This window comes from Schistocerca piceifrons, chromosome X (assembly GCF_021461385.2).
Source record: "Schistocerca piceifrons isolate TAMUIC-IGC-003096 chromosome X, iqSchPice1.1, whole genome shotgun sequence".
Taxonomy (NCBI): Eukaryota; Metazoa; Arthropoda; class Insecta; order Orthoptera; family Acrididae; genus Schistocerca; species Schistocerca piceifrons.
The window spans coordinates 873,122,014-873,149,164 of record NC_060149.1 but is presented as its reverse complement, the minus strand read 5'-3'; the positions used below and the strand labels follow the sequence as shown (position 1 = coordinate 873,149,164).

At 43.8% G+C, this 27,151-nt stretch overlaps 1 protein-coding gene across 2 annotated transcripts in view; it reads right to left on the bottom strand.

Moving 5' to 3' along the window:
• The window catches only part of LOC124721571 (polypeptide N-acetylgalactosaminyltransferase 16-like), a 555,752-nt gene that overhangs the window by 104,680 nt on the left and 423,921 nt on the right, over nt 1–27,151 (bottom strand). For both annotated transcript variants that reach the window (XM_047246612.1, XM_047246611.1), the window contains exon 3: nt 15,034–15,135. In XM_047246612.1, the coding sequence (XP_047102568.1) occupies nt 15,034–15,135 (102 nt within the window). The remainder of the gene's footprint in view (nt 1–15,033; nt 15,136–27,151) is intronic.

The window sequence follows — 27,151 nt, the reverse complement described above, 5'->3', positions numbered from 1 at the left end:
TCAATACGCTAAACTAACGAAGTTTTGGTTCCTGTTGCAAGTTTCTTCGGGATGTTTTTGTTTACTGCTGGATGTTTCTTATATACCTGTAGAAGTGGCTATTACCTAATTCTGATAGACTGTTAAGGATGAAGGGATGGGATGTTAGAAGTCTTTATTGGTGTTTTTATTATTTCTTTGCAGTAATGCAAACACCAATTAAAACGTCAGGTTTCCACCAATGAAAAGAAATAATAAAAATACCAATAAAGACTTCTAACATCCCTTCCCTTCATCCTTAACAGTCTATCAGAATTAGATAAAAGCCACGTCTGCAGGTATATAAGAAACAAAGTTTTCTCATTCAGCAGTAAACAAAAACACCCTGAAGAAGGTCACTTGCAACAGGGACCGAGACGTCGGTAGTTTTAGATATTGCCAATGTGGTCACAAACCCAGAAAAAATTTACTGAACGTGCAATGGCCGCGGAAGCCTACGTTTATATACAGATTCTCGTAGTACCAAATTATTCGAATGTTGTACGCTCATATCATAATAGCACAAAATTTTCTATGAGTTGTGACATGTACCACGATGACTACTCCCAACAGATACCTTCACTTTTACTGCATACAATAATTTTTAAATTAACAGAGGGGCCTATCTCATAACCTTAGCAGTTGCCGATCCAACGTACGGTGAGCGTGTAGTTTACACAGCCAACTAACTAAGCTCAGTATTGCAAAACAAGCATCATAGTGCCCTCTATATTACAAAGTGTAGACCACGAGCCTCGTGATGGCTGGGTGTTGTGTGCTGTCCTTAGGTTAGTTAGGTTTAAGTAGTTCTAAGTTCTAGGGGACTGATGACCATAGATGTTAAGTCCCATAGTACTCAAAGCCATTTGAACCATTTTGTAGACCACGAAGACATCAAAAACAACAAATACCATCAACAGAAAAACCAAAGGTTAAATAAAACATAACCTTTAAAATAACATGACGACTTTTTAAGCGCAGTACAGCCACAATAAAAAGAAAAAAAATACAATAAAGTTACCCCGTCTGACACAAAGTACAAGATAAAATTTTATAGGAATATACCCAAATTAAAAACACATAATAGTTTTTTAAACACAAATACAGAGAAGTTAACATCAGAAACAGCCTTTTTACATTTAATCGACGTTTCCAGAAACATCGATTAAACGTAAAAACATTAACACTTTACAGTGGGACTTCACTCCCTCTTTTATCATACTCTAAGACTTGACCAACCTAATGAATGACATTATCAGCATATGTTCTTAACAAGTATTTACAAAAAGTAATAAAAAAATTAACAAAAATACAATAATCTCCCATATGACAATGGCGGTTATGAATAAGGCCACTTTTGTGTTAAGATCATGTCTGATGGTTCTTATGTATTTTTAGCACTGAAGATGGTCACACGGTGACCGAAATCGATCAGCAAAGTAAAGGATTTGAATATTTACTACCGATTCTGCCATTTAACCAAAATACACACATCAAAAAAAGTTTTGCATCACCCCGGTTCCGAGATTTCCGGAACCTGTACAGAAAATTGGAATAGAGATCAACACAAACATCGTTTCCGCCCTTTTTTATTGCTCATGAAAACCACACCTTGCATGTTGTACCACCATACAGCGAGACTTTCAGAGGTGGTGGTCCAGATTGCTGTACTCACCGGTGCCTCTAATATCCAGTAGCACGTTCGCTTGCATTGATGCATGCCTGTATTCGTCGTGGCATACTATCCACAACTTCATCAAGGCACTGTTGGTCCAGATTGTCCCACTCCTCAACGGCGATTCGGCGTATATCGCTCAGGGTGGTTGGAGGGTCACGTCGTCCATAAACAGCCCTTTTCAATCTATCCTAGGCATGTTCGATAGGGTTCATGTCTGGAGAAAATGCTGGCCACTCTAGTCGAGCAATGTCGTTACCCTGCAGGAAGTCATTCACAAGATGTGCACGATGGGGGCGCAAATTGTCGTCCATGAAGACGAATGCCTCGCCAATATGCTGCCGATATGGTTGCACTATCGGTCGCAGGATGGCATTCACGTATCGTACAGCCGTTACGGCAACTTCCATGATTACCAGCGGCGTACGTCGGCGCCACATAATGGCACCCCAAAACAGCAGGGAACGTCTATCTTGCTGCACTCGTTGGACAGTGTGTCTAAGGCGCTCAGCCTGACCGGATTGCCTCCAAACACGTCCCCGACGATTGTCCGGTTGAAGGCATATGCGACACTCATCGGTGAAGAGAATGTGATGACTCTCCTGAGCGGTCCATTCGGCATGTTATTGGGCCCATCTGTACCGTGCTGGACGGTGTCGTGGTTGCAAAGATGGACCTCGCCGTGCACGCGGGAGTGAAGTTGCGCATCATGCAGCCTATTGCGCACAGTTTGAGTCGTAACACGACGTCCTGTGGCTGCACGAAAAGCATTATTCAACATGGTGGCGTTGCTGTCAGGGTTCCTCCGAGCCATAATCCGTAGGTAGCTGTCATCCACTGCAGTAGTAGCTCTTGGGCGGCCTGAGCGAGGCATGTCATCGACAGTTCCTATCTCTCTGTATCTCCTCCATGTCCAAACAACATAGCTTTGGTTCACTCCGAGACGCCTGGACACTTCCCTTGTTGCGAGCCCTTCCTGGCACAAAGTAACAATGCGGGCGCGATCGAACTGCGGTATTGACCGTCTAGGCATGGTTGAACTACAGACACCACGAGCCGTGTACCTTCTTCCTGGTGGAATGACTGGAACTGATCGGCTGTCGGACCCCCTCCATCTAAAAGGCGCTGCTCACGCATGGTTGTTTACATCTTTGGGCGGGTTTAGTGACATCTCTGAACAGTCAAAGGGACTATGTCTGTGATACAATAGCCATAGTCAACATCTGTCTTCTGGAGTTATGGGAACCGGTGTGATGCAAAACTTTTTTTGATGTGTGTATATTCTCTATGGAAATTGGATGAAGGCCAGAGAAAACACGAGTAGGCGGTAAGTCGTAGGACGTCCACGCCTCAACGGAGGCTTGCCCGCTATGTACGGCGACGATCTGTTCTTAGGATGATCCGACGACAACGTCACTTACGTTTGCAGTGGGCACAGAATCCTCGAGACTGGTCCGTGGATCAATGGAAACGTGGCGCCTGGTCGGAGGAATCATATGTGTTGTTAAACCAGGTTGCTAGTAGTGTATGGATTCGCTGTCATCTAGGAGAACAGCTACTTGAAACACGCACGGTATGACGGACGCACAACGCTGGGGGCAGTGTCATACTATGGGGGGCCTGTGATAGTAATGGAAGACATCTGTAGACTACGTGAACATTATTTCTGTCCACCTGCGTCGTTTCGTGCTCGATGTCGTCCCCGACGGCGATGACATCGGAGCAGCAGGATAACTGTCCGTGTCAGAACGACAGAATCGTGCTATAGTAGTTTGAGGAGCATGGTAGTCAAGTCATGTTGTCATTATGGAGAAAAAATTCGTCCAACATGGATCGAATAGAACACGTCTGGGACGCCATCGGGCACCAGCTAAGCGTCAAAAAACCACCAGACCGTAATTTATGGGAACTACGTGACCTTTGCGTAGACATTTGTTGCCACATACCTTCCGAAACCTACCGAGGACTTTTTGAATCCGTATCACGCATATTCGCTGCTGTAGTGCGTCCAAAAGGTGTACCAACTGGCTATTAGGCAGGTGGTCGTAACGTTTTGACTCGTCAGTGGAGATCCACAATACTATCCCGACAAATGTGCCTTCCATTCAGTTTCCCTTTTGTTGATTTTACGCGTTACTCTCACATCGTGTCGCTTTGTAGTTTGGCCCACAGATAAACAAAATACCTGTCACCCTCGCAAAGAGGCGGCAGAACGCTTTGGAGGGCTGTAGGTGGTTCATAACTGCTAGTAGGCGGTGATGTGACCCTACAACCCCGACGTAAGTCTTATCAGTGAAGTCGTGTGTATGTGCCAGTCAGCTGTGTGTAATCAGCGAAGTAAGATGACCTGACATTGAGACGTGACAGCAGCCATGAAGTTTGTATGTGCCCATGGCAACACCATGAATTACGTCGCCAGATTTGTTGATTTATTAACGCGAGCTGTCCAACGTGTGTACGGCGTAGGAACAGAGGTCGTGAAGAGATTCTAAGCGACAGGGATTGGTGACTAGTGACAATCCGTACCTAACCCAACAGTAATTGCTGTTCTCAATGAATACATGTCCATCTCAATCAGTTCCCGAAAGAATGTTACGAAAGGAAGTGCATGCAGTAGACAACTGGAACAGGGTTCCTCGCAAAAGGCCGTTGCTCACAGCGATATATGAAGGTCCGCGCCTTCAATGGGCCAAAAAACACAAACTTGACGATAGGTGAGTGCAGGCAAGTTGTGTGGTCCGAATAATTGTAATTTTATCTCTTTTCCGAATGATACAAGCTTCCGCGTGCATCGAAGGCCCTACGACGGGTTTAACTAGCAGTGTGTGGAGGCTGTAGTTCAGACCGCAGGTGGTTCCGTCACGTTTTAGGGTGTTTTCCGTACCATGACTTGGGCCCACTCATCCAAGTCACAGTGAATATGGACCAGGATGTTGATTTCAACATTCTCAAAAATGGCTCTGAGCGCTATGGGACTTAACTTCTGAGATCATCAGTCCTCTAGAACTTAGAACTACTTAAACCTAACTAACCTAAGGACATCACACACATCCATGCCCGAGGCAGGATTCGAACCTGCGACCGTAGCGGTCGCGCGGTTCCAGACTGTAGCGCCTAGAACCGCTCGTTCACACCGGCTGGCTTCAACATTCTCGATAACCAGATGTTGTCCTTGCTTCCGCATTTTCATAATGACTATGTCGTGGACATTTCTGTCTTTCAAGATGACAACACCCGTGTTCACAGGGTTTCACACATTGGTTGCCGGTTTGACGAGTACTTAGGTGCCATATCGCACATCGACCGGCCTGCTAAGTCATCCAATGCTACTAGACAGTGAATACGTGAGTCTATTTGGAAAATCGGGAGAAACATAGCAATCGACGTCCCGCAGTCTGGCAGCTTTGCGGAATGTAATCATCAGTGAGTGCCTTCAGCTTGATGTGGCATGTTGTTGTTTTGGTCTTCAGTCCTGAGACTGGTTTGATGCAGCTCTCCATGCTACTCTATCCTGTGCAAGCTTCTTCATCTCCCAGTACCTACTGCAACCTACATCCTTCTGAATCTGCTTAGTGTATTCATCTCTTGGTCTCCCTCTATGATTTTTACGCTCCACGCTGCCCTCCAATACTAAACTGTACACGAAGAAATTTGAGGACTCCCTTCCCGGCGAAATTGCGGCCACTATCACGGCTAAAGGTAATGGTATACGGTATTAACTTGATGACTACTGGGGGTGGTTACTTTTTTGCCTGCTGTGCTTATTTAAACGAAGTGAGAGGCTTTTGAAGTTTTCCACTGATCTTGAATTAGTGTCAACATAGCCACCACTCGGTACACCCAGTGGAGATACTACGTCGCTCTTAATTTACTTCAGGTTATCTAGCGGCTACACTGTCTTGTGGCCGAAATATTGAATTCAGTCTTCTGCAATTGCTTCACTACAATTCCTCCTTTCAGTCACTGCAGGAAAGCCGAGATTGCAGATATTCAGATATCGTGGAAGAGAAAATTATCTGTAATTGTGGCCAGAGGAAATATCTGTGGCCCTGATGAGCTTCTTGTATGATTCTTTAAAGATGACGCGAAAACAACTGCTAACACTGTATCAGAAGTTTATCGTAGGTCGCTGGAGTAACACACGACTGCAAAAATGCGCAGGCTGTACCCGTTATCAAGGGGGGGGGGGTCACAGGGCAGATTCACATAATTATAGACCTTTATTGCTGTCGTCAATCTGTTATAGAGTTATGGACGCGATAGATTCGAGATCATTTCTCCGCACAAGCGACCTATCATTTGGCGCCCCCCCCCCTCTTTTTTTCTCTCTCGTACACTGTGACCTGCGTCAGTTTTCACAACTGTGATACGCACTATATACACATTTTACGCTTGCACGCCTGGCGCCCGTTTCTGTTTGGCGCTCCAAGTGGGCCCTACTAGTTGTGATACTTCTTCTGCAGAAATCTTACAGTTGTTTCCCTTTCCAGTGTGCCACCCCAAGAGGCGGCTTTCGTCGCTTGACCTTAAAACCTGCCCTGGTTATGGAACACACTACATACTCACGTATATTTTTGGAGAACGATAATCTCCTCTGTAGGAATCAATATGGATCCACAAACAGAGATCTTGGGAAACTTTGCTCTCTTTGTCCGTGAATACGTTCCATACTTTCGCTTCGTTAAAAAAAATACAAACTTATCAAGTTTCGGACCAGATTTCCAACTACTGGTTCCAGGACTTTTAAGCAGACAGAACTCAACACGTGGTTGTTAATGGGATGAAGTGGACAGATGTAAAAGTAATTTCGAGGACGTTATAGGGCCGCAACTGTTTACAGTATATGTAAAGGATGTAATGGATAATGCTGGAAGCTCCATGCGAACAATGCTGAAGCTGCAGCTCCAGGAAACTTTAGCGAAATACAGGACGACTTGCGGAGGATCGATAACTGGTACACTGAGTGGCAGTCGATGATCAACGTGAACAAATATAGCGGTGTACTCAGCCGGCCGCGGTGGCCGAGCGGTTCTAGGCGCTTCAGTCTGGAACCGCGCGATTGCTACGGTCGCAGGTTAGAATCCTGCCTCGGGCATGGATGTGTGTGATGTCTTTAGATTAGCCAGGTTTAAGAAGTTCTAAGTTCTAGGGGACTGATGACCTTAGATGTTAAGTCCCATAGTGCTCAGAGCCATTTGAACCAACCCGTTGTACTCATAAACAGGCGAGCTGGCCAATTACGCTGTTCTCAGTAACTGACTGGAAACAGTACCAATTGTAAAATACGTAGGAGTAACTGTTCAAAGCGAACTAACAACGACCACATAGACTAGCTGTAGGAAAAGCAAATGTCAGGCTCAGATTCATTGGAAGAAACTGCTCAAGACGGACAACATAGGCCACTTGTACGCAGAACGCTCAATTGCCAACTGTACTCGGAAAGTTATGTTGAAGTCGAAACTTCAGCAACTTCGTCAAACAGTTAGAATTAAATGAAAGTATACTAGACAGCCAACGGAAGACAGGCTGTCCAGAGCAGCGAGAGCTCAGTCTTGTAACCTAATCCGACCGAAAGGGGAGAGCCGACTCTCTCAGGAGCACCCGTACAAGCCGAACACAGAACATTGCCGCCCCCACGACAGTGGTCGTGGTTAAACGTGCCAATCAGCAACTCGAAAACCGGCGGAAAATTCCCCTCTATTGCTGACGCAGTACTATCCCACCAATGGAGATACTTGGCGCCAATTTCTGCGCCGATTTTGCTACGTCACGGAGCTATTCCCTAAGCAAGCGAATCACAGTTATGATTTTGCAGAAAATGTGGGCATTTTGCCCGCCAAGACAGCCTGGGAACACAAGTCATTCCCAAGCCTCGCTGGTAGCCCGCTAGAAAGTGTTTTTAGTAAGTTTCTGCGAAGTAACGGAATCTCTAGCCCAGCCGCTCCGTCAGGCCCCTGTGGGCTTGTCGCCGCCGCTCTTATGACAATGTTGGCGTCTGGAAAGCATCCACTCGACTCTCTCACACCCGTCGGCTTAATCCTTTCAAGACCAGCAGAACCCGCCTGTCACCGGAGCACCCGGGTGACGAGAGACGCTGCGTGGGAAGTCTGCGTGTGAAGGAATAGCGACTTTTCACCGCATGCAATTAGAGAGGAAAATCGAATTACTCAAAGATAGAAATATGAGAGGGGGCTCATGCCACCTCTCAGATGGTGAGAAAGAATTACTAACTCACATCTGCACATATATTTTTTAAAAAAGAAAGCTTACAAATATTCAGCATGTAGCCATATACACAAACTAATTTTCGATGTGAATGTAAATTGACACTTTCCATACCATTACGACTTATCGTGCACATTATCCATGAAACACGAAACTAACTACCTAACTACTGTCTGGAACCGTTTTCGAAACATCACCGTTTCTTCAGTGTCTAGGTGGCAAACGGGTCCATACTTTTTCTTTCCCAGCACTTTCCTTTCAAGAACGTTAATGATGAAAATGATATCTCTGATAGCACGTCCAATGAACGTTATTTTTTTCTTTTCCATCTAACTTAATAATCTTCTCTATTCGTTGACTTCCCTTAAGACTTTCGCGTTGGGTCTTCTTCCCAAACAGCTTGTTTTTGTCATTTTTCTCTGTATCCACATTTCAGCAACTTCGGGTAGATTCCTTTCCAATCTATCCAGAGTCCAACTACCTATCCGCCATAAAATATTATGGTAGCTCATAGATATTCTATCTAGCATTCCACCACGAAATATTTCAGGTTTGTTACTACTGCACCAATATTTCTTGTTGCACCTGATATATTGAGAAATGCATCTTTATTTGGCGTCACATTAGTCCTTCCGTCTCTGATAACCTCGTCATCGACGGTACGTTAAAACCTAATCTTCCGTCCTTTTGCCTTACGTTAGCCACTGCAAAAGATATCACAAAAATATGCTCTTCAGTTCTATCCTTCTCCATTAAACAGTCCCATTGAGTCCATGCGTAAAGCCTGTCTGCAGTAGAAATTCGTGGTAGAAGATAGCGCTGTTGCGTGTAACACTGAAGCAAACTGATTATTAGGATACTGCATTGCCTGTGTTATTCAGAAATACGATGCATGCATGTCCGAAGGAAGAGGCACCGCGGTGACTACAGCCGTTATGAAATACATTAAATGTACTCGAAGTTTCGAACATGGACAACCATCAGCAGCATAATGGAATGATGACAATGAAAATTTGTGGGGGACAGGGACTTGAACTCGGATTTCCCGCTCGTCGAGAGCGGTCGCCTTATCATGTGTCTATCCAAGCACGAGTGACGCCACACCCAAACTTCCATATGTCGTCAACCATTTGTCTACATCCTCTACTCGTACATCCATTACGTATATTCCCGTACAGGGGAGACATTTTACTTGGAAGTCGCTTTCCCAGTGTAGGCGGATAGATACGATATTGCAGTGCCTGTGTTATTCAGAAATACGATGCATAGTTCCTTCGGACATATACGCTTCACTGCTGCAAAAACAGCCGCTGAGGATTTCGTGTCTTTGATGGTGTAATTTCCACCGATGAGCCAAAACGTTACCAGTACATGTAGCTCTTCAGGCTTTCCCAGAGAGACGTTGCCATCTTGGAAAATTGCGTTTTCTACCGGTAATCCGCTTCTACCTCCACAATATTTGATCGTGGTCTAGTGGCTAGCGTTGCTGCCTCTGGATCACGGTGTCCCGGGTTCGATTCCTGGCCGGGTTGGGTATTTTCTCTGCCCAGGGACTGGGTGTTTGTGTTATCCCCATCATTTAATCATCATCACCATCATTCGTGACAGTGGCTACATTGTACTGCGTACACACTGGACTGTGTAAAAACTGGGACTTTGTACGGGCGCTGAGACCGCGCAGTTGAGCGCCCAACAAATCAAACATCATCATCACGATATTGGATCGCGTAACTCGCAGTCTTCATCAGGTGCTCCCTGAGGCCTCAAGGAACCTCAGAGAGCACGCGATGAAGACTGAGAGTTACGCGATCGAAATACCCTGCAAGGGCGACGTGGATTGTCGGCAGAAAACCCGAGTTTCCTAGATGATATTACCAACGCCTGCTTAGTAGTGCGCAGGTTCACCTTTCGAACGTAGTACAGCAGCGATTCTGCGTACTGGAGATTAGACAAGCCCTTGATAGGTTTCCAGAAGTGTCTCTCACCGGATGTTTACGTACAGCTCATGCAGTTCCCCTAAATTACGGGCCTGTGGTTTGCGGCCGCAGAGATGGCACCCGATAGCGTCCCTGATGTATTATCGGGGTTCAGGTCAGGCGAATCTGGTGGTCCGAACATCAACGTCAGTTTACTATCGTGCCCCTCACACAGCTTTGGCACGATTCTGGCCTTGTGACACGTTCAGTTATCCCGCTGTTCAGGTGCCATCGCAGTCGGGAAGAGATCAAGCACGAAGGGACGTAGGTGGTCCGCAGCAATGTTCATGTTCTTCACAGTTGTTTGGTGTCTTTGATTACTACTGCATGTCCCGTGGAAAGCCAGGTGAATGCCCCCCTTTAGCGAAATGCTGCGCCCATTGGCCTGCGACCGTTGTGCGGTGCGCGTTTCTGGAAGCCGGCTGATGGCGTACCCGGACACAGCGAATGACACGGTGTAACAATAAATGTGATTCGTGCGACACTTTTCCGTTGATCCACGGCCCAATCTCAACGATACCGTGCCCGCTGAAATCGTAATTGACAGTACTGTTAGGTCACAAAGGAAACACGTTTGAGTCGTCTACTGGGGAGCTCCATCTTCGACAATGTGCGCTGAGTGGAGTGGTACGAAATACTTTTGCCTACACCAGCTATGTACACACATTGCCACCTATCCTGCTTCACACAGCGGGTAAGCCTCCCACCTCCACGTTCTGTGATGGGCCTAAACGTCCAATAATTTGTCGTCTAACACTTAGTTTCACCGTCCTTCAGTCACTTTCCATAGATGCTGATGGCAGTAACACGCGATCATCCGACCTGCTTTTCTATTTCTGAGTTCCTCGTCCCCGGGCACCAGCCATAACATTCTGTCATTCGTCAAAGTTCAGGTGCCCGTAACCCTAGCGACTCGTGGTGGTTGTGATTACAATGTTTTGGCCCATTGGTGTATAACCAAAGCGTTTTTCAGTTACCGGAATAAGATTGTAATCATAAGAACAATTTCATGAGTACATGTTCCAAGTGGGTATATGGATGTTCCCTCTTTCTCTCATACCTCATTTTTGAAGAGTAATATAACATTCGAAAGAGCTGATGAACGAGACAGCATATGAAATTTCTAAACGCTTCCATTTGTTAGTCTTAGACGAGGGGAAGAAACTGGGATTCTTTTCGTAATTACTCGTACAGCCATTCAACTGAGCTTGTGCGGTAGTTAACGTTCGGAAGGAAGAAAATTGTGTGTAGTAAATGATTTATCTTTCAAAATTATCCAAAATGGCAGTACTATTTCTAGCTCATTGGCGGAGTTGGTGCTGGAGCGATCCTACTACATTCCGCAGATAAACCTTCCCTAAATAACTCCTCGAGCTCACAACCTTGAAGTACACAGAACTTCTTAAAAAATGAGACAGCGAAATGACGCGGGATGTCGTTACAGGGCCGCTCCTTGTCTCTATGCTGTTTTTGTCAACTGAGGTACTCAGCTGTAATGTCGAAACACGAAATATTATAATTCCGCGAAATTATGAAAATGACATTACATTCACTGCTTTCAGGTTCTGCTTAAGGAGCTACACGGTTACTCCTAATGACTGCCAGTATCGTAGCTCACAGGAAAACTGTCAGCAATTCAAGGTAAACGAGAAAGTAGGAAGTTAGAGTTGGAGGAAAGTGTTTCGCGGTCGAAAAAGTAACTGGGAACAGCGAATGAAGCTCGCCAAAAGCTTCAATTCCAGCTTTCACTTAAGTTCTTCGTAGAGCTATTTCTTCTTGCTGTATCATATTACTTGCTAAAGTTGCTTTTGTGTTTTAAATTCTAGTAGTTGCTCAGAAAAGTTTGAATCTTTTATATACTGCAGTGTCTCCTAAATACCAGAAGGTTGCTTTTCGAAGACAATAACTTGTCACAAGCAGTTTACCTTAAAACGGTATGTAATATTTATTCTAGCTCCCTTGTCCTTCTCAATACTAAACTTGTTGTTACATGAAATACTTAGGTAATAATATCTTCAAAACGAATGTATTAGTATATTTGTCAGTACTGTCAGACACGTAAACCTGGTTTTGTAATCCGACGGCCTCTTCATTGTAAATCATTTGACTCACTACGGCATGGTCCAATCCAACATGTCGAAACCTACCCCGAAATTTTTCACACAGGAAGAATACAACGAAAGAAACGCACTGCCAAAATTTTAGCTGATAAGGCGCACTGCACGTATTTTTTTAAAAAAATGTTAAAATTACTCATTTTTGCCGTACGAAAAACCGCTTATAACAGCGATTTGTACAGCGCTTCCTGCCTAGTGCGTGAATCGGCGGATAAGCAGACGCAGCCGTGATAAGAGAACGTAGCGCCGCGTAGCGCTAAGTCCAAAGAGCACACTCGCGAATTTTAACCACTTAAACCATACCAGAAATGTCTCAAATAATCAATTTTTTGGGTAACTTGCAAACTTGCAATTCATATCAACAGGTTAAGTCCCATAGTGCTCAGAGCCATTTGAACCATCCATCAGGCGGGACCTCATTTTATTGACATAAAACATTTTATAACAATACCTGTGGCACAGTTCTAATGATAATTTTCGAATAATAACGACGAATCAGTCTCTTTTTTATTTCCTGTAGTTGTCACAAAAATGCGAAGTTTCTTTTGGAAGACGAAAACAAACATTTTCCTTACACCAGACATGCCTGATAAAAGAAGAATTAACTCTACAGTAATTACTAGCGTTATTCAGATAGAACTAGAACTGGGTAGGAAATGATTCTGGTTTTGTTCTGCGTACCGGGCATACCTGACCAAATTAGTCATGCAAACTGACACTGCAGAAATGACTGAAGTTAAGCATTAATGTACCGCTGATAAACCTGAAATGGCAAAGAGCTATCCGAAATTATATTCTCCTACATCTTTTTGAAAAATGCTTTACGCTGCATAAAATTTTTTCTGTCGAGAGGTTGAATTACATTATTAATTCCGGGTGGAATATGAATTTCTTTTCGTTGTCCTCCTAAAGGCACAGGTATCATTATGTTCAGATCAAGAGGTCAACAAAAAGAATGAATTATTTCATAGAAACGATAAGAAGACTGTCCGCCTCCTGTAGTTGAGTGGTCAGTGCTACAGAATGTCAATCCTAAGGGCCCGGGTTCGGTTCCCGGCTGGGTCGGAGATTTTCTCCTCTCAGGGAGTGGGTGGTGTGTTGTTCTAATCATTGTCATTTCATCCCCATCGACGCACAAGTCGCCGAAGTGGCGTCAAATCGAAAGACATGCACTCGACGAACGGTCTACCCGACGGGAGGCCCTAGTCACACGACATTTACATTTATATAAGAAGACTTTCAGATGTAACATTGAAAATTACTCTTTTATGTCTTTCCTGATTTTAATACGTCGATTACAAGATTTTTGCAAGTAATCAGTTTTCGTTTTCCAATATTTTGTTCTAATTTGGCTTGATGTTGCTGAAGACAGATATAAAGCTGCGGAAACAGTAACCCAATGATATTTCTCATTAGCACTGTTGTATGAGAATAAGTCACAGCGTTCATCGACCGCGCAAGTGATTGTCTTTTTTTCACTAGAAGTGATAAAGTGCGGTTTGCACGTAGTTCTTGCACAAAACGTAACTGATTGGCTTTGTACATCATTTTAGGGGATAATAAGAAGCTTCATTTTCACATCAGCTACGAATTTCTCTATAGTATGACCTATTAATGACGTCTGCTCTTGAGGTTTACTTGAGGTACACTTCGTAATTTTGCGACTTCCTTTCCATATAATTTTCAGGTCGAAAAAGACTGCAAATCAGTAAAGTTCATATCACCTGGTATTCCGAGCGCCCAGCGTTTAGTCTCAATTTGGAAATGTTATGGTTATGGGAAGTCCTATGGGACCAAACTGCTGAGGTCATCGGCCCTTAAGCTTACACAACGCTAAGGACAACACAAACACCCATGCCCGAGGGAGGACTCGAACCTTCGATGGGGGCAGCCGCGCGAACCGTGACAAGGTGCCCGAGTCCGCGCGGCAATACCGTGCGGCCGTTGTTTCATAGATATCTCGCGAGCAGTTTTAAACCTTTCGAATAATATTTTGTTCATACTTGTATGAGTTTCATTTTGGCGCATGTTTCGTACTCCACATAAATCTTTCTTCCATTTATAGAACACACGTTGAAATTTTACGAAACGAAACTGGCTTTGCACACTGCCTAAGTTTATGCGTTTTCTCCCTCCCTCGTTTAACCAAAAGATATACAGCCTCCATGTTTGTTCTGGAGTTTAATTCGCACATCTTCGTGTCAACCACAATCAGAGTTTCTTCTAATGTTTCCACAATTTCTAATGAAATATCGACATCATTCAAATGAATGTCCAAGAAATTGACTAATAAATAACACACATGTAGGTCTTCAGCAGAAGTAAATGATTTCGACTGCATACCCCGTTCCTCTGCATTTGATCATTGTAAGGGTGAAAACATTAATTGGATTCCACGTTACTGTAAAATTCTGGAACCTGCACAAAGACAGGTGCAAGTATATATGAAGAAATCACAAAGAAAATTAAGTTTTATCTCTATTGTTAACACTTAGTGATACCGCAAAAGCAACTGCTAATTGTTATGGATATTAAATGAGTTGCGAAACGAGTGGATGGTAACTGTGAAACATCTGTTGTGTTAGAGGAACTATCAAAGGAACCTGGAATTCGCTTTACGAATTATGATCACGTTGTGCCTTGTTATCTGTTTACCGATGAGTTGTCAACGAATGATATGTGGCCACCATGTTGCGCATCCTCTGCTTGCTACAACTACGGCAGCGTTGTATAGTTCTCCAGTCGCCCGGTGAGCTGTGATCGGCAATTTCCAACATTTATTAAACTAATAATTGCAGTGTGTCTTAGCAACTAAAATTTTGACAATATGTTGCTTTCGGTGTATTCTCCCTGTGTAAAAATAAGGGCAGGTTTTGACCTTTTGGATTGGACAATAATCTTATCAGAAAGAAATTATTTGTGCTCTGAGGTCTGTGAAAATGATACTCGATAGAAAACTGGATTATTTGTATGTAGATTTCGACATCGAAGCTGGTATTAAAGTTGGAGAGCAGTAACTTACCTGACGACAGTCCTTAGGAGGGCCGAGCGGGCCTCGTTGTGGAAGGAAATCACTACGCTCGTTGTCTTGTCGCTGTCTATGGTGTATGTCATCTCTCTGCAACTAGGCAAACAAAACGCACAAGATGTAGCTCGGTAGTACCACATTGTAACGCAAAGGACAAGTTTAGTTACTAGAATGCGCAAAGAATCCATCTCTGGTGTTGGCTGCAGCTGATTTGCAGCCAGACTCAGGAGAAGGACGTATGTTGGTCTTGTATTACTGTTGTGGCCGGACAAAATAATAAAAATATGGAAAATGAAAAATATATGCCAAGAGGAGTCACTTTCCCGAAAGTAGTTTTATTACATATACACTGACGAGCCAAACCATTATGACCACCTGCTTAACAGCTTGTTTGTCCGTCTTTGAAAAGAAATACATCACTGATTCTGTTTATCAGGGATCCGATAGCTTATTAGTAGGTTTGTGGAAGTATTTGGCATTAAAAATCTACGCGCAGGTCATGTAATTTGCGTAAATAACGGGCCCTTGATTTGTGTACGCGGTCACGGCGCCCGGTAGCGACCCAGACGGGTTCCGTTGGACTTACATCAGGCGAATATGGTCGACGACACACCAACATGAATTGTGCTGCCACCTACTGCCAGGTACTCCATATCAGCGGCCTCAGTAGTCATTAGACATCGTGAGAGAGCACAATGGGGCGCTCCGCGGAACTCATGGACTTCGAACGTGGTCAGGTGATTGGGTGCCACTTGCGTCATACGTCTGTACGCGAGTTTTCAACGCTTCTAAACATACCTAGGTCCACTGTTTCCGATGTGATAATGAAGTAGAAACGTGAAGGTTCCCGTACAGCACAAAAGCGTACAGTCCGACCTCATCTGTTGACTGACAGAGTGCGCCGACAGTTGAAGGGTGTCGTAATGTGTAATAGGCAGACATCTATCCAGACGATCACACAGGAATTACAAACTGCATCAGTATTCACTGCAAGTACTATGACAGTTAGGCGAGAGGTGAGAAAACTTGGATTTCATGGTCGAACGGGTGCTCATAAGGCACACATAACGCCGGTAAATGACAAACGACGCCTCGCTTGGTGTAAGGAGCGTAAACATTGGATGATTGAACCGTGGAAAAACGATGTGTGGAGTGACGAATCACGGTACACAATTTGGTGATCCTATGATAGGGTGTGGGTATGGCGAATGCTCGGTGAACGTCATCGGGCAGCGTGTGTAGTGCCAACAGTAAAATTCGGAGGCGGTGGTGTTATGGTGTGATCGTGTTTTCCATGGAGGGGGCTTGCAATCCTTGTTGTTTTGCGTTGCACTATGACAGCACAGGCCTACATTGATGTTTTAAGCACCTTATTGCTTTCCACTGTTGAAGAGCATTTCGGGGATGGCGATTGCATCTGTCAACACGATCGAACACCTGTTCATAATGCACGGCCTGTGGCGTAGTGGTTACACGACAATAACATCTCTGTAATGGACTGGCGTGCACAGCGTCTTGACCTGAATCCGATAGAACACCTTTGGGATGTTTCGGAACGCCGACTTCGTGCCAGGCCTCACCGACCGACATCAGTACCTCTCCTCAGTGCAGCACTCCGTGAAGAATGAGCTGCCATTCCCCAAGAAACCTTCCAGCACCTGATTTATCGTATTCCTGCGAGAGTGGTAGCTGTCATGATGGCTAAGGGTGGGCCAACACCATACTGAATTCCAGTATTACCGATGGGGGCACCACGAACTTGTAAGTCATTTTCAGCCAGGTGTCCGGATACTTTTGATCACATTGAGTATGTAAGCAGAGCAGAGACGAATGGGGAATCATTCTAGTGACGACACAGTCCGCAACGGGTTAAATCCACTAATACAAGCGATTTTCAAAAAATGGCTCTGAGCACTATGGGACTTAACATCTATGGTCATCAGTCCCCTAGAACTTAGAACTACTTAAACCTAACTAACCTAAGGACATCACACAACACCCAGCCATCACGAGGCAGAGAAAATCCCTGACCCCGCCGGGAATCGAACCCGGGAACCCGGGCGAGCGATTTTCACAAAGGGCAGAAGGATATTATCTGGTGCCGGGGAATGAGTATCTCGGGAATGGCGCAGCTGGACGGTTATCCATATGGTACTGTCGTGAGCATCTATGGAAAGTGGTTGATGAACTGGGAAACCACAAGTAGGCATCAAGGTGTTGGGCGCCCAAGCCAAACGTGTACGTTGGAGGTTTGCCATTACAGTAAAAGGAGATAGGTGGCGACCTGTGGCAGGACATTGTAGGACACGGCGCTCCACAGGAGATGATTCCAACATGTTATCATGTTGGCCAGTGGCGGCCGGTTATCATACGCTAATACACTACTGCTCACTGTAAATACTGCAGAACAACTGCGCTAATTTCGCTTTGAATATGAGCCGGAAATCGCACTAAAATGACGCCTTTTCTCTTAGATTGCATGCTGGTATGCAAATAAAATGGATGAAAGTATGTTTTGTAACACTCTTCCCGTGATAACTAGAAACCACTATTGACTGCTGAAATGATTGTGAGCCGCTCTATGATCAACTCAGAGAAGTGACGCAGCTGTCAGTTTTCGACTATGCTTGCTCTGATGTGATGTTTACCTACCAGCACTATGAGTGCTACGTTCGTCACATCACCTGGTCAGTATTTTTCCTTGAACTTACGTGTAACATATTGTCAAATATAGAGTAAGAGGAATTTTAGAGGAGCAGTTTTTGTAATGGCGCTATGGTCAAACGTATCTTCTTAACCTACGGATGGGGAAAGCATGCCACCGGCCGCTGCTGATGAGACCCATATCGGCACAAGTGTACCAGTGTACTGTAAAAGACATACCGGCCGTTTTCGTTTCCAGTGATTTCCAAGAGCCGCACCGCCCACCTGTGGAGGAGTGGGGTGTGTCGTCTGTGCCAGATGCTAAATTTCAGCAGGACCGCCCGCACCCTCCTCCCCCCCCCCCCCCCACCTAACGTTACCCCATACGGCAGTCGCTTTCCTGTCCTGCAATAAACAGCGTTTTCAGCCTGAACGTGCGGCGTCGCGAAAAAAGAAGGAACATAAAGAGGATGGAGGAAAATGCTCCAGCACTTTACATCCAGATTCATCTGTTGAGTCTGCCACGGACTGTGATACACGACCGTATCCAGGCCTATAACTTTCTTACTATGAATGTGAACAGAACTAGTTCTGATCTTAAGAATTGTGGCTTTGCTACACTTTATGTACGATTCAAGTGAAGACGTAATATTTTTGCTATAGGTGTTATTTGATTATTTTTCTATTCCCAGCTTTTCTACTTTCTTTAATGTGGCTCCTAAACGATCTACTGGTACTGCGTTATTTTACAGAGAGGAAATACCACAGACCGATTTCGAAGTTCTTTATAACGGCCAATGGATGGGCAATGGATAGCTTGCACTTTTTGTAACCTTAGTTTAATTCTTCTTTATGCTCCTTCAAGTTCTGGTCATTCCACAGACCGAATGCGTTTTTACAAAGACGTTATAGTTTATTTATTTCGTAAAACTCCGCAGAAACTTCTTTTGTGTTTAGTGTCCTGCGGATCAGATCCCAGTTTTAATTTTAGCAAGAAAATAGATGATTTGATGCACTCTTCGCAAAAACGTGATTCATGGATGTGTCACTATCCAATTCTTTCCAGGTATACGCATTTTACAGCTTCTTCCAGCAGCAGACTCGATTATTTTTATCTGTCCGATTCTTTATCTGGCATCTGTTACCGATAGACGTGATACCTACTTGTTTCACTATTATTGTGCCCTAGCTGTCACATTATATCATGTGCCGCAACCAGTAAAACCGTATCGTCTCCCCTGGATGTTGAACACAGTTGTCTTAGAGGACGCTTCCCCCGAGATTATAGTTCGCGAGGTTTAGACCTGTAACTTGCATTCCCAGTACTGTTATCCTTGTCTTATGGAACGTTGGTCAGAGCATGCAAAGCCGTTGCCCCGGAAAGCGTTAACGCATTACGGCGTTGACAGGGCGAGGGCTTGTCGGCAGACCCAGGAATTTTATTGTTTCGTCTTCCGACAATTTTGTGAAGGTACCAGACAATCTCCACTGTGGATTGGATGTTCACTAGTCCACCATGTCAAGGCCAAGCTTTTTCAGTTGAAAATACAACATATGAAAGGACTTAGGGTGTGATCACAATCATGCTCATTCCTACAGAATGAACTGACTTCCCAATATCACTTTACATGATCGCGGGCGTGTCGAAGAAGCGCATGTATCAAATCCCTCACTCACACCGATGGTCACGGACTGACGTCCCAACGTGATATTTCGAGAGGGATCTATAATTACTTTACCGACCTTTATGGCGTCCGTGCTACTGATACGATTTTCTCTGATGCATTAATCGTCTAGTGGATTGCGTGGTTACTCCTGCATTAAATAATGAATTCCTAAGCGATTTTACTCGAGATGATATATATCGCCTTATTGTTGGTTCACCACCGCAAAAATTGCCAGGACTTGATGGTATTTCCAAGGAATTTTACGTACATTTTTGGGCTCTTATAGGTGATACCATTACGTCACTGGTTAATGAGGTGATTCCTGCCCCTTTCAAGGTTGGTAAAATCGATCTAATTCCAAAGACAACCGGAGGTCCAGGCATTGATGAATTATGCCCGATCGCATTCCTTAATTTCGATTACAAAACTGTCAACCCGGCCGTTAATAGCCGTTTGTCGAGAAAATTCTTGAAACTGCCTGACAGATTAACACTGTATGCCGGACTGACACTCGATCTCGGGACCTTTACCTCGAGTCTCGGTCCGGCACACAGTTTTAATTTGTCAGGCAGTTTCATATCAGCGCACAGTCCGCTGCAGAGTGAAAATCTGTCTGGAAACATCCCGCAGGCTGTGGCTAAGCCATGTCTCCGTAGTAGCCTTTCTTCCAGGAGTGCTAGTTCTGCATGGTTCGCAGAAGAGCTTCTCTGAAGGTTGGAAGGTAGGAGACGAGGTACTGGCAGAACTGAAGCTGTGAGGACGGGTCGTGAGTCGTGCTTGGGTAGCTCAGATGGTAGAGCACTTGCCCGCATGAGGCAAAGGTCGCGAGTTCGAGTCTCGGTCCGGCACACAGTTTTAATTTGTCAGGAAGTTTCATATCAGCGCACACTCCGCTGCAGAGTGAAAATCTTGTTCTGGAGAAAATTCTTGTGGTTCACCAAAGCTGTGTGCCTGGGCGCATGGTCCTGACTTCTGTAATCGAATGTTGGGACGTCGTCTCGGTGGCTGCACTTATTTCTGTTTCTAGAGCTTTACTTTTTATTGTTTTTAATAAGGCATTTGACCAGGTCAGTCACAGCTTCGTCGTGCAGGTGCTCGAGGCGACCCGTCTCAATCATATTGCGGTAAGCCTCCTCTCCCTGTCTATTTTTGTCTTGTCCCCAGAGCATCTGTCTGATTCTTTATCTGGCATCTGTTACCGATAGACGTGATACCTGTTGCTGATCAATTATATGGCTGGAAGATATTGGGAAAACCCTTCTCGGTGTGAGCGGATGATCTTATAGTATCGCTACGATATATCGATGACATATCCTTGCTCGACGACATATTGGATTCATTTTGTTCTATCTCTGGGGCCCACGTTAATGAACGGAAATGTACCCTGTTACCATTTCGGAGTTTTCATCAAGCTGTCATCCTATTCCACGGTGGTTGCTCGCCACAAATCGTTGGGTATTACTACCCGATGAAAATGGCTCCACTAATCTGGCGGGAGGTGACGGATGGAATTCAAGGGGCAATTCTTGAACACGAAGGCCGTTTCCTTGGCCTTCTTCACGAAGTGTATCATGTTGCACAAATATTTTTGCTCCCAGCGATGGTGGTGCAGAAATAATGCAATAATCCGGTAGTTTCCTATGGAAAAATCATATTTTTCGACTCCGGTATGAAGTGGTAGCAAGGCTTCGTCCCCTTGGAGGTTTGCCACTTTCTAATATCAGGCCTCAGTATTGCTTATATGGCGAAACATTTTAACTCGATAGAAGATTAATACGACTATATGGCTCCTCGGACACTACGTCCACCGACCAAGCTGGCGCAGTGGTTAGCGCACCGGACTCGCATTCGGGAGGCAATCCTGATTTAAGTTTTCCTAATTCCTCTAAATCGCTTCAGGCAATCGCAGCGATTGTTCGTTTGAAAGGGCATGGCAGACTTCCTTTCCCATCTTTCCCTAATCCGATGGGACCGATGGCCTCACGGATTGGTCCCCTTCCCCGCAATCAACCATTCTGATTTAGGTTTTCCGTGATTTCCCTAAATCGCTCGAGGCAAATGCCGGGATGGTTCCTTTGAAAGGGCACGGCCGACTTCCTTCCCCATCCTTCCCTAATTCGATGAGACCGATGACCTCGCAGTTTGGTCTCTTCCCCCAAACAACCCAACCCAACCCACAATCAACCAACGATCTAACACCACGTCCACTATGTAGTCGCGCATGACAATGGTCCCGATCGCCGTGTTTTTCGCCAGTATATGGTGAACTCGTATTGGAAGTGGCCGAGGCTACCACGTTATCGTGCTTTATTTGCAATATTGATCCTTTCCTTTAATCGTCAAGGTAGTGGATGGTTTTTGTTTGTTTCCCATTGTTCTGGATCCTTCTCTCATTGTGTTCTTCCTAGAGAGAAAAAAAATTGGTTTTGTTTTGACTCCTGGAATTGTGAAATTTATGTCTGTAAAAGTTTTTTAAAATAAGTAAAATAGCAGGCCAGTACCATGTCAGGGACTAGCACAGTAATAGGCGGGAAGGAGGCATCGTGACCAGACATCGGGTTACTACCCCTGTCCATTTTCTCTCCATCCAGCCTGAAGTCATCAATAAAAGAAAAATAAAAGTGGTTAATCGTGGCTAATCGCACTGACTAGCAATTTGTCAGCTCTAGTTCGATTTCCACCGCTATCAACATTTTCTTCACTTTCATTTATTTTATTTTATTCCTCACAATGATAAACTATTAATTACAAAATTCAAATGTATTTAAACAGTTAAATTTATAAACGTAAAATTAGTATATTCAAGTTAGTTACGATTACTATCCTTGCAAGTCAAAAGGCTATAGCCCACCACATTGCAGCACACTGTTAAAATTTTGCACGAACCCCCGCTGATGTTAACCGAACAACAATGTCAGTTACGATTGCAGTGGGCCCTCGATCATCAAGATTGGACAGTGATCAATGGAAACGAGTCGCCTGGCCGGAGGAATCACATTTCTTGTTATACCAGATCGACTGTCGTGTATGGATATGCCGTTACTCAGGCAAACAGTTGCTCGAAACATCCACTGCGTCACAGACGTACGTCGGTAGCAGCAACACTGCACTGGGAGGATTCACCTGAGCTTCCAAAGGACCTGTGGTAGTAAAAGAAGGCACACGACAGCTGTGGACTGTGTGGACATTATTGTGAATCACCCGCATCCGTTCTTGCTTGATGTCGTCCCCGAAAGGGATAGCATCTTCCAGCACAATATATGTCTGTGTTACAAGGTCAGAAAGGTACCACAGTGGACGCAAGTTGATGTCTTGGCCACCAAATTGCCTGATCTGAACCCAATGAAAAAAATCTGGAACGCTATCTGGCGGTAGCTTGGTGCCTACATACCATTGGCCTGTAATTAAGCGGTACTGAGTAGACGTCTGGTGTAACATACTTCCAGGGACATATGCAATTCTTGCCACGCATAATCGCTACTACACCGCGCACCAAAGCTGGACAAACGCGTTATCAATCACGTGCTCATAATGTGATGTATTATATAGCTTGTTTGCTGCATATGATCGTAACTGCATGGAGGAGGAGGAGGTGTTTTTAGTGTTTAACGTCCTGTCGACAACGAGGCCATTAGAGACAGAGCACACGCTCGGATTAGGAAAGGAAATCGGCCATGCCCTTTCAAAGGAACCATCCCAGCATTTGCCTGAAACGATTAGGGAAATCACGGAAAACCTAAGTGAGGATGTGTTGTGTACATAGTCCCGCGAAGTCAGCGCGTACACATCTTTCCCACTAGAGCGCACCCCACTGAGGACAACAGCGCAGGCGCAGCGCTCGTCCGTCTCTGCACTACGAGATGGCGCTGCCTAAGAGACGGACCAAATTCTGCTTCCGCCGATCTGCGTATTAATATGTAACGCAGCTAATGAGATTGCTGCTAACGTAGAACCTCTTCTCCTCGTGGATCACACTCGCGCAGTGATACCTGAATGCGCGACGTATTATAACGAGTGTACAGACCTCTGATTAGTTAGTCTGCATTAGTCTGTACCAGTCTGTATTAGTCTGCATTAGTCTGTAGTCAAGTTTTAGTCTGCGCCTAATAAGATTTCATATTCCTGTACATAGCCATGAAGATAAATGTATAGACACTTTGTCAAGTATCAGAGATATGTGAGAATAAGATTAATATACCAAGACCAAAGGAACTTCAGATTGTCAATTGTAAATAGCATCCACAATCAAGTTAAGTAAGGTTTATGATTGTTATTATTTTAATAAATGTGTGTGAAAATTAATGAAGTTCTGTTTAAAGTTGGTCACCGTCAATCTGCTACTCTAAGCGTGCAAGTGGAATTTCTATCGTCTGACCTAACGGCAGAAGATAAACACGCCACGATAAGACCACGAGACGTATTGCTGACACTCGCCAACTTCGTTAGAGCGACAAGTCAAATTATCTGATGGTGTGTGTACCGAAGGTCTTACAGTACGCACACCACAGGATCTCCAGAGACAGGTTTGAACCATCGTCCTCCCGAATGCGAGTCCAGTGTGCTAGCCACTGCGCCACCTCTCTCGGTTTAACTGTAGAGTTATGCAACTGTGAACAGATTATTTTGGGTAATAATGTCAATATCTTGCACACTCTTCGCTAGCTACAATATAGACATAGAAATTACTCATAAAAAAGATCATGCAAATGTCTAATACAACACTGTTTCCCTCTATTAGCACTAGAGTGCGGATTTTCATACGTGCATTTAGGGAGTATCACGCCGTTAAACATGCAGAGAAAGGCAGCAAAACAATAAAATCATGCGATATCAACATTCAGTTCTACATTTACTTCCATTTTCTTCTAAAAAGTACACAGCAACCGATTTCTCCTTTCTTCACTTAGGCTCATGCGTTTATCAGACAGAACATTTTTGTACGAAAGAAATGTTCTTTCTGCGTCGCAAGAAGTGAGAGGCGCATACTTAAGAAATTTCATGTTGAAAGTCTCTTACTTTTTCACTTCAAAACATTTTTTTGTTCACTTCATAAACACAGAACCACGATTTGAACGTTAACTTCGATCATCTCATCTCTCGCTTCATCACACTTCTCCACAGGATGGTTGCAAAGATTTTTCAGTCTTCTAAATAAATATTCCACCAGTTACCTATGGCTTTAACTTCGCTATTGGTGCAGGCAGGCAAATGCACAAAAATCTGATTTGATATAAATCGGGTCTTGCTTCTAATCCCTTTTCTTGAATACCAGTTCCGTGTCTCTAATGTAAGTTGTATCAGTCGCTCCCAAACTGTCTACGACCCACAACTGAAAAAAAGGAAAAAAAAAGCAAATGGGGGCAGTAACTTAAGGCTCTTCAATAGAATGAAGCAAACAGATGTTAATTTCAATAAATTTACGGGAATTTATGGTCGCTTACAGACTTCATCAAAATTATCACAGCACATATCCAGTACACTATACCGGTTGTGCTGCCAAAGCTAAATGTGACAGTATATCTGTAAATGAAGCAACACGGACAGGAAAAAAGTCAGCATATGAATTAGTTAATGCTGTCAGAATCATTATCCAACCTTCGCATTTCGTGCATATATTTACGTTACTTGTAGAAGAAATAAGCGTATCCACATTATCGTATTTTTGACGTACTGTTTCAGCTACACGATGTAACATGTAGGCTAAACATGTAACACATTTCCGATAAGGATAAAATATTTTATTTGCTTACCCAGCCTTCACGATATAAGAGCAGTACTGTTTAACAACAATAAGACTTTTTTTTTATTTAAAGTTATTGGCGCGAAGTATACTGACTTCTACCGTCATCTACCAAACCGAACTAGGGCGCTTGAGCTCACTATGGAATTTACAGACTGCAACAAAACTCGCGAAATTACTCATGTTCTGCACTTTGAAGTAATTTATAAAAAAAAAAACAGTAAAAAGTGCTAACGCATTACCGGCCGACGTGGCCGAGCGGTTCTAGACGCTACAGTCTGGAACCGCTCGACCGCTGCACTTACTCCCCAAATGGCCCAAACATGCATGTAACATGCGTTTGCTAGCGAATATGGGCTATAATTGGCACAAATTGTCAAGGCAGGTGCATATCTAAGTTTTGGTTCTTGGGTTGTCACAGTTTGTTACTTCCGCTATCTCCTCCAATATTATTTGCTATGACTACAAATGTTAACGTGGTACACACATCAGATTTTTTTAAAAATAACAACAATAAATTAAAGTGTTTTAATGTATAGAAAAGTATAATTTGTTTACATTACTGCTTAGTACATCAATTTAATATAAACTGCAATGCAGAAAATACATTACTTTAATAACATTTCTACGAAAATTTGAGAAGTTCATGTGTCATGCAACTGAAATAAGAACCATAATAGCAATACTTCTCACATTTTGACAATGTTATAACTTACATGGTATTACCAGTATTTCGACTTCTTGATACTGGGTGCCATAGTCATAAGTTCATTAAATGAATTAATTTTCCCTCTGTATTTATTTAAACTGCTTCTTCTTTTCGCTACTAGTTTCAGCTTTTTAAGCCATTTTCCAGTGCTTAGCTATAGAAAAAAACTACGTTGCCGCCACGAAATGGGAACACAATGGGGTGAACGTAAATTAACTGGAAAAAGACGAAATTGACAGTGTATTTAAATGATGTGCATCCGTTCGCTTTGGTTCACAAATTAAATTTTTCTTAATCGTATATAACGTTGACCAATGAACAAAAGTGAGAACAGCCTAACAGTTTCAGAGATCTATTGACACATATACCAAGTGTCCCTGCTAAGAGTCATCAGGCGTATTTTCTCTGATGTTTTGATATTTGCAATTTCGTTTTTGCAAAGTGCAACTGCCGTCAGCCTAAACAAATATTGCCCATCACGTGCTTCGTGTGTCGCGCAGTGTCTATGGAAAGCGTCGGTTCATCTCCCATTAAAAAGAAAATTATGTTTAAAGGGAAATCTTACGTTCCCATTCTACAGAGTCGTCCCAAATTAATTCAGTGCGATATTCCTTTTAGCCGTACGTATTCACAGGGATAGTAAAGCACGAAGAGTAACGAATATTCCAGCAGCCACTGAGCAACGTTGCTGCATGGTGGTAGCAGTCAGTGCGGGCCAGGGCGGTGCTGTTGTTACTGTAATAATGGTTCTTCTTCGTGCTATAAGTTCCCTGTTAATACATACCACTAAAACGAATATCGCACTGTACTAACATTGGATAGCTCTGCTGAACGGGCACTTCAAATTTCCCATGAAAAATAATTTTTACTCTAAAGGGAGACAAGCCGACGCTTTGTATCGACACTGCGCGTCACATGAAAGATGTGATGAACGCTATATGTTCAGACTGATTCGAGCTGCATTTTGCAAAAACGAAATACTGCAAATATTTGACGAAACATAGGAGGAAATGCGGCTGACAACTCTTAGGAGTAACGCTAGCTATATGTGGATATCCAAAGGAAAAAAAAAACCTATTAAAAATACAGGTATTATCAAGATATGATCCACCACTTGGAATTGTTTTTGTTTTTAGAGGAGATCCATACACAAAACTTAGCAATGCAGAAACGAGATTCTTAGATGAGAATGTAGTTGATACACAAAACACTACCGAAGTTGTAAAGGGAAGCCAGCAGTAAGAATAATAGAGAATCTACCAATGTTTGTAATCAGAAATGAGAAGCTTGATTCAGATCATTATCCCTCTAAGGTTAAAACATGATTCCTCCCATCTAAAACGACAAAGAAAA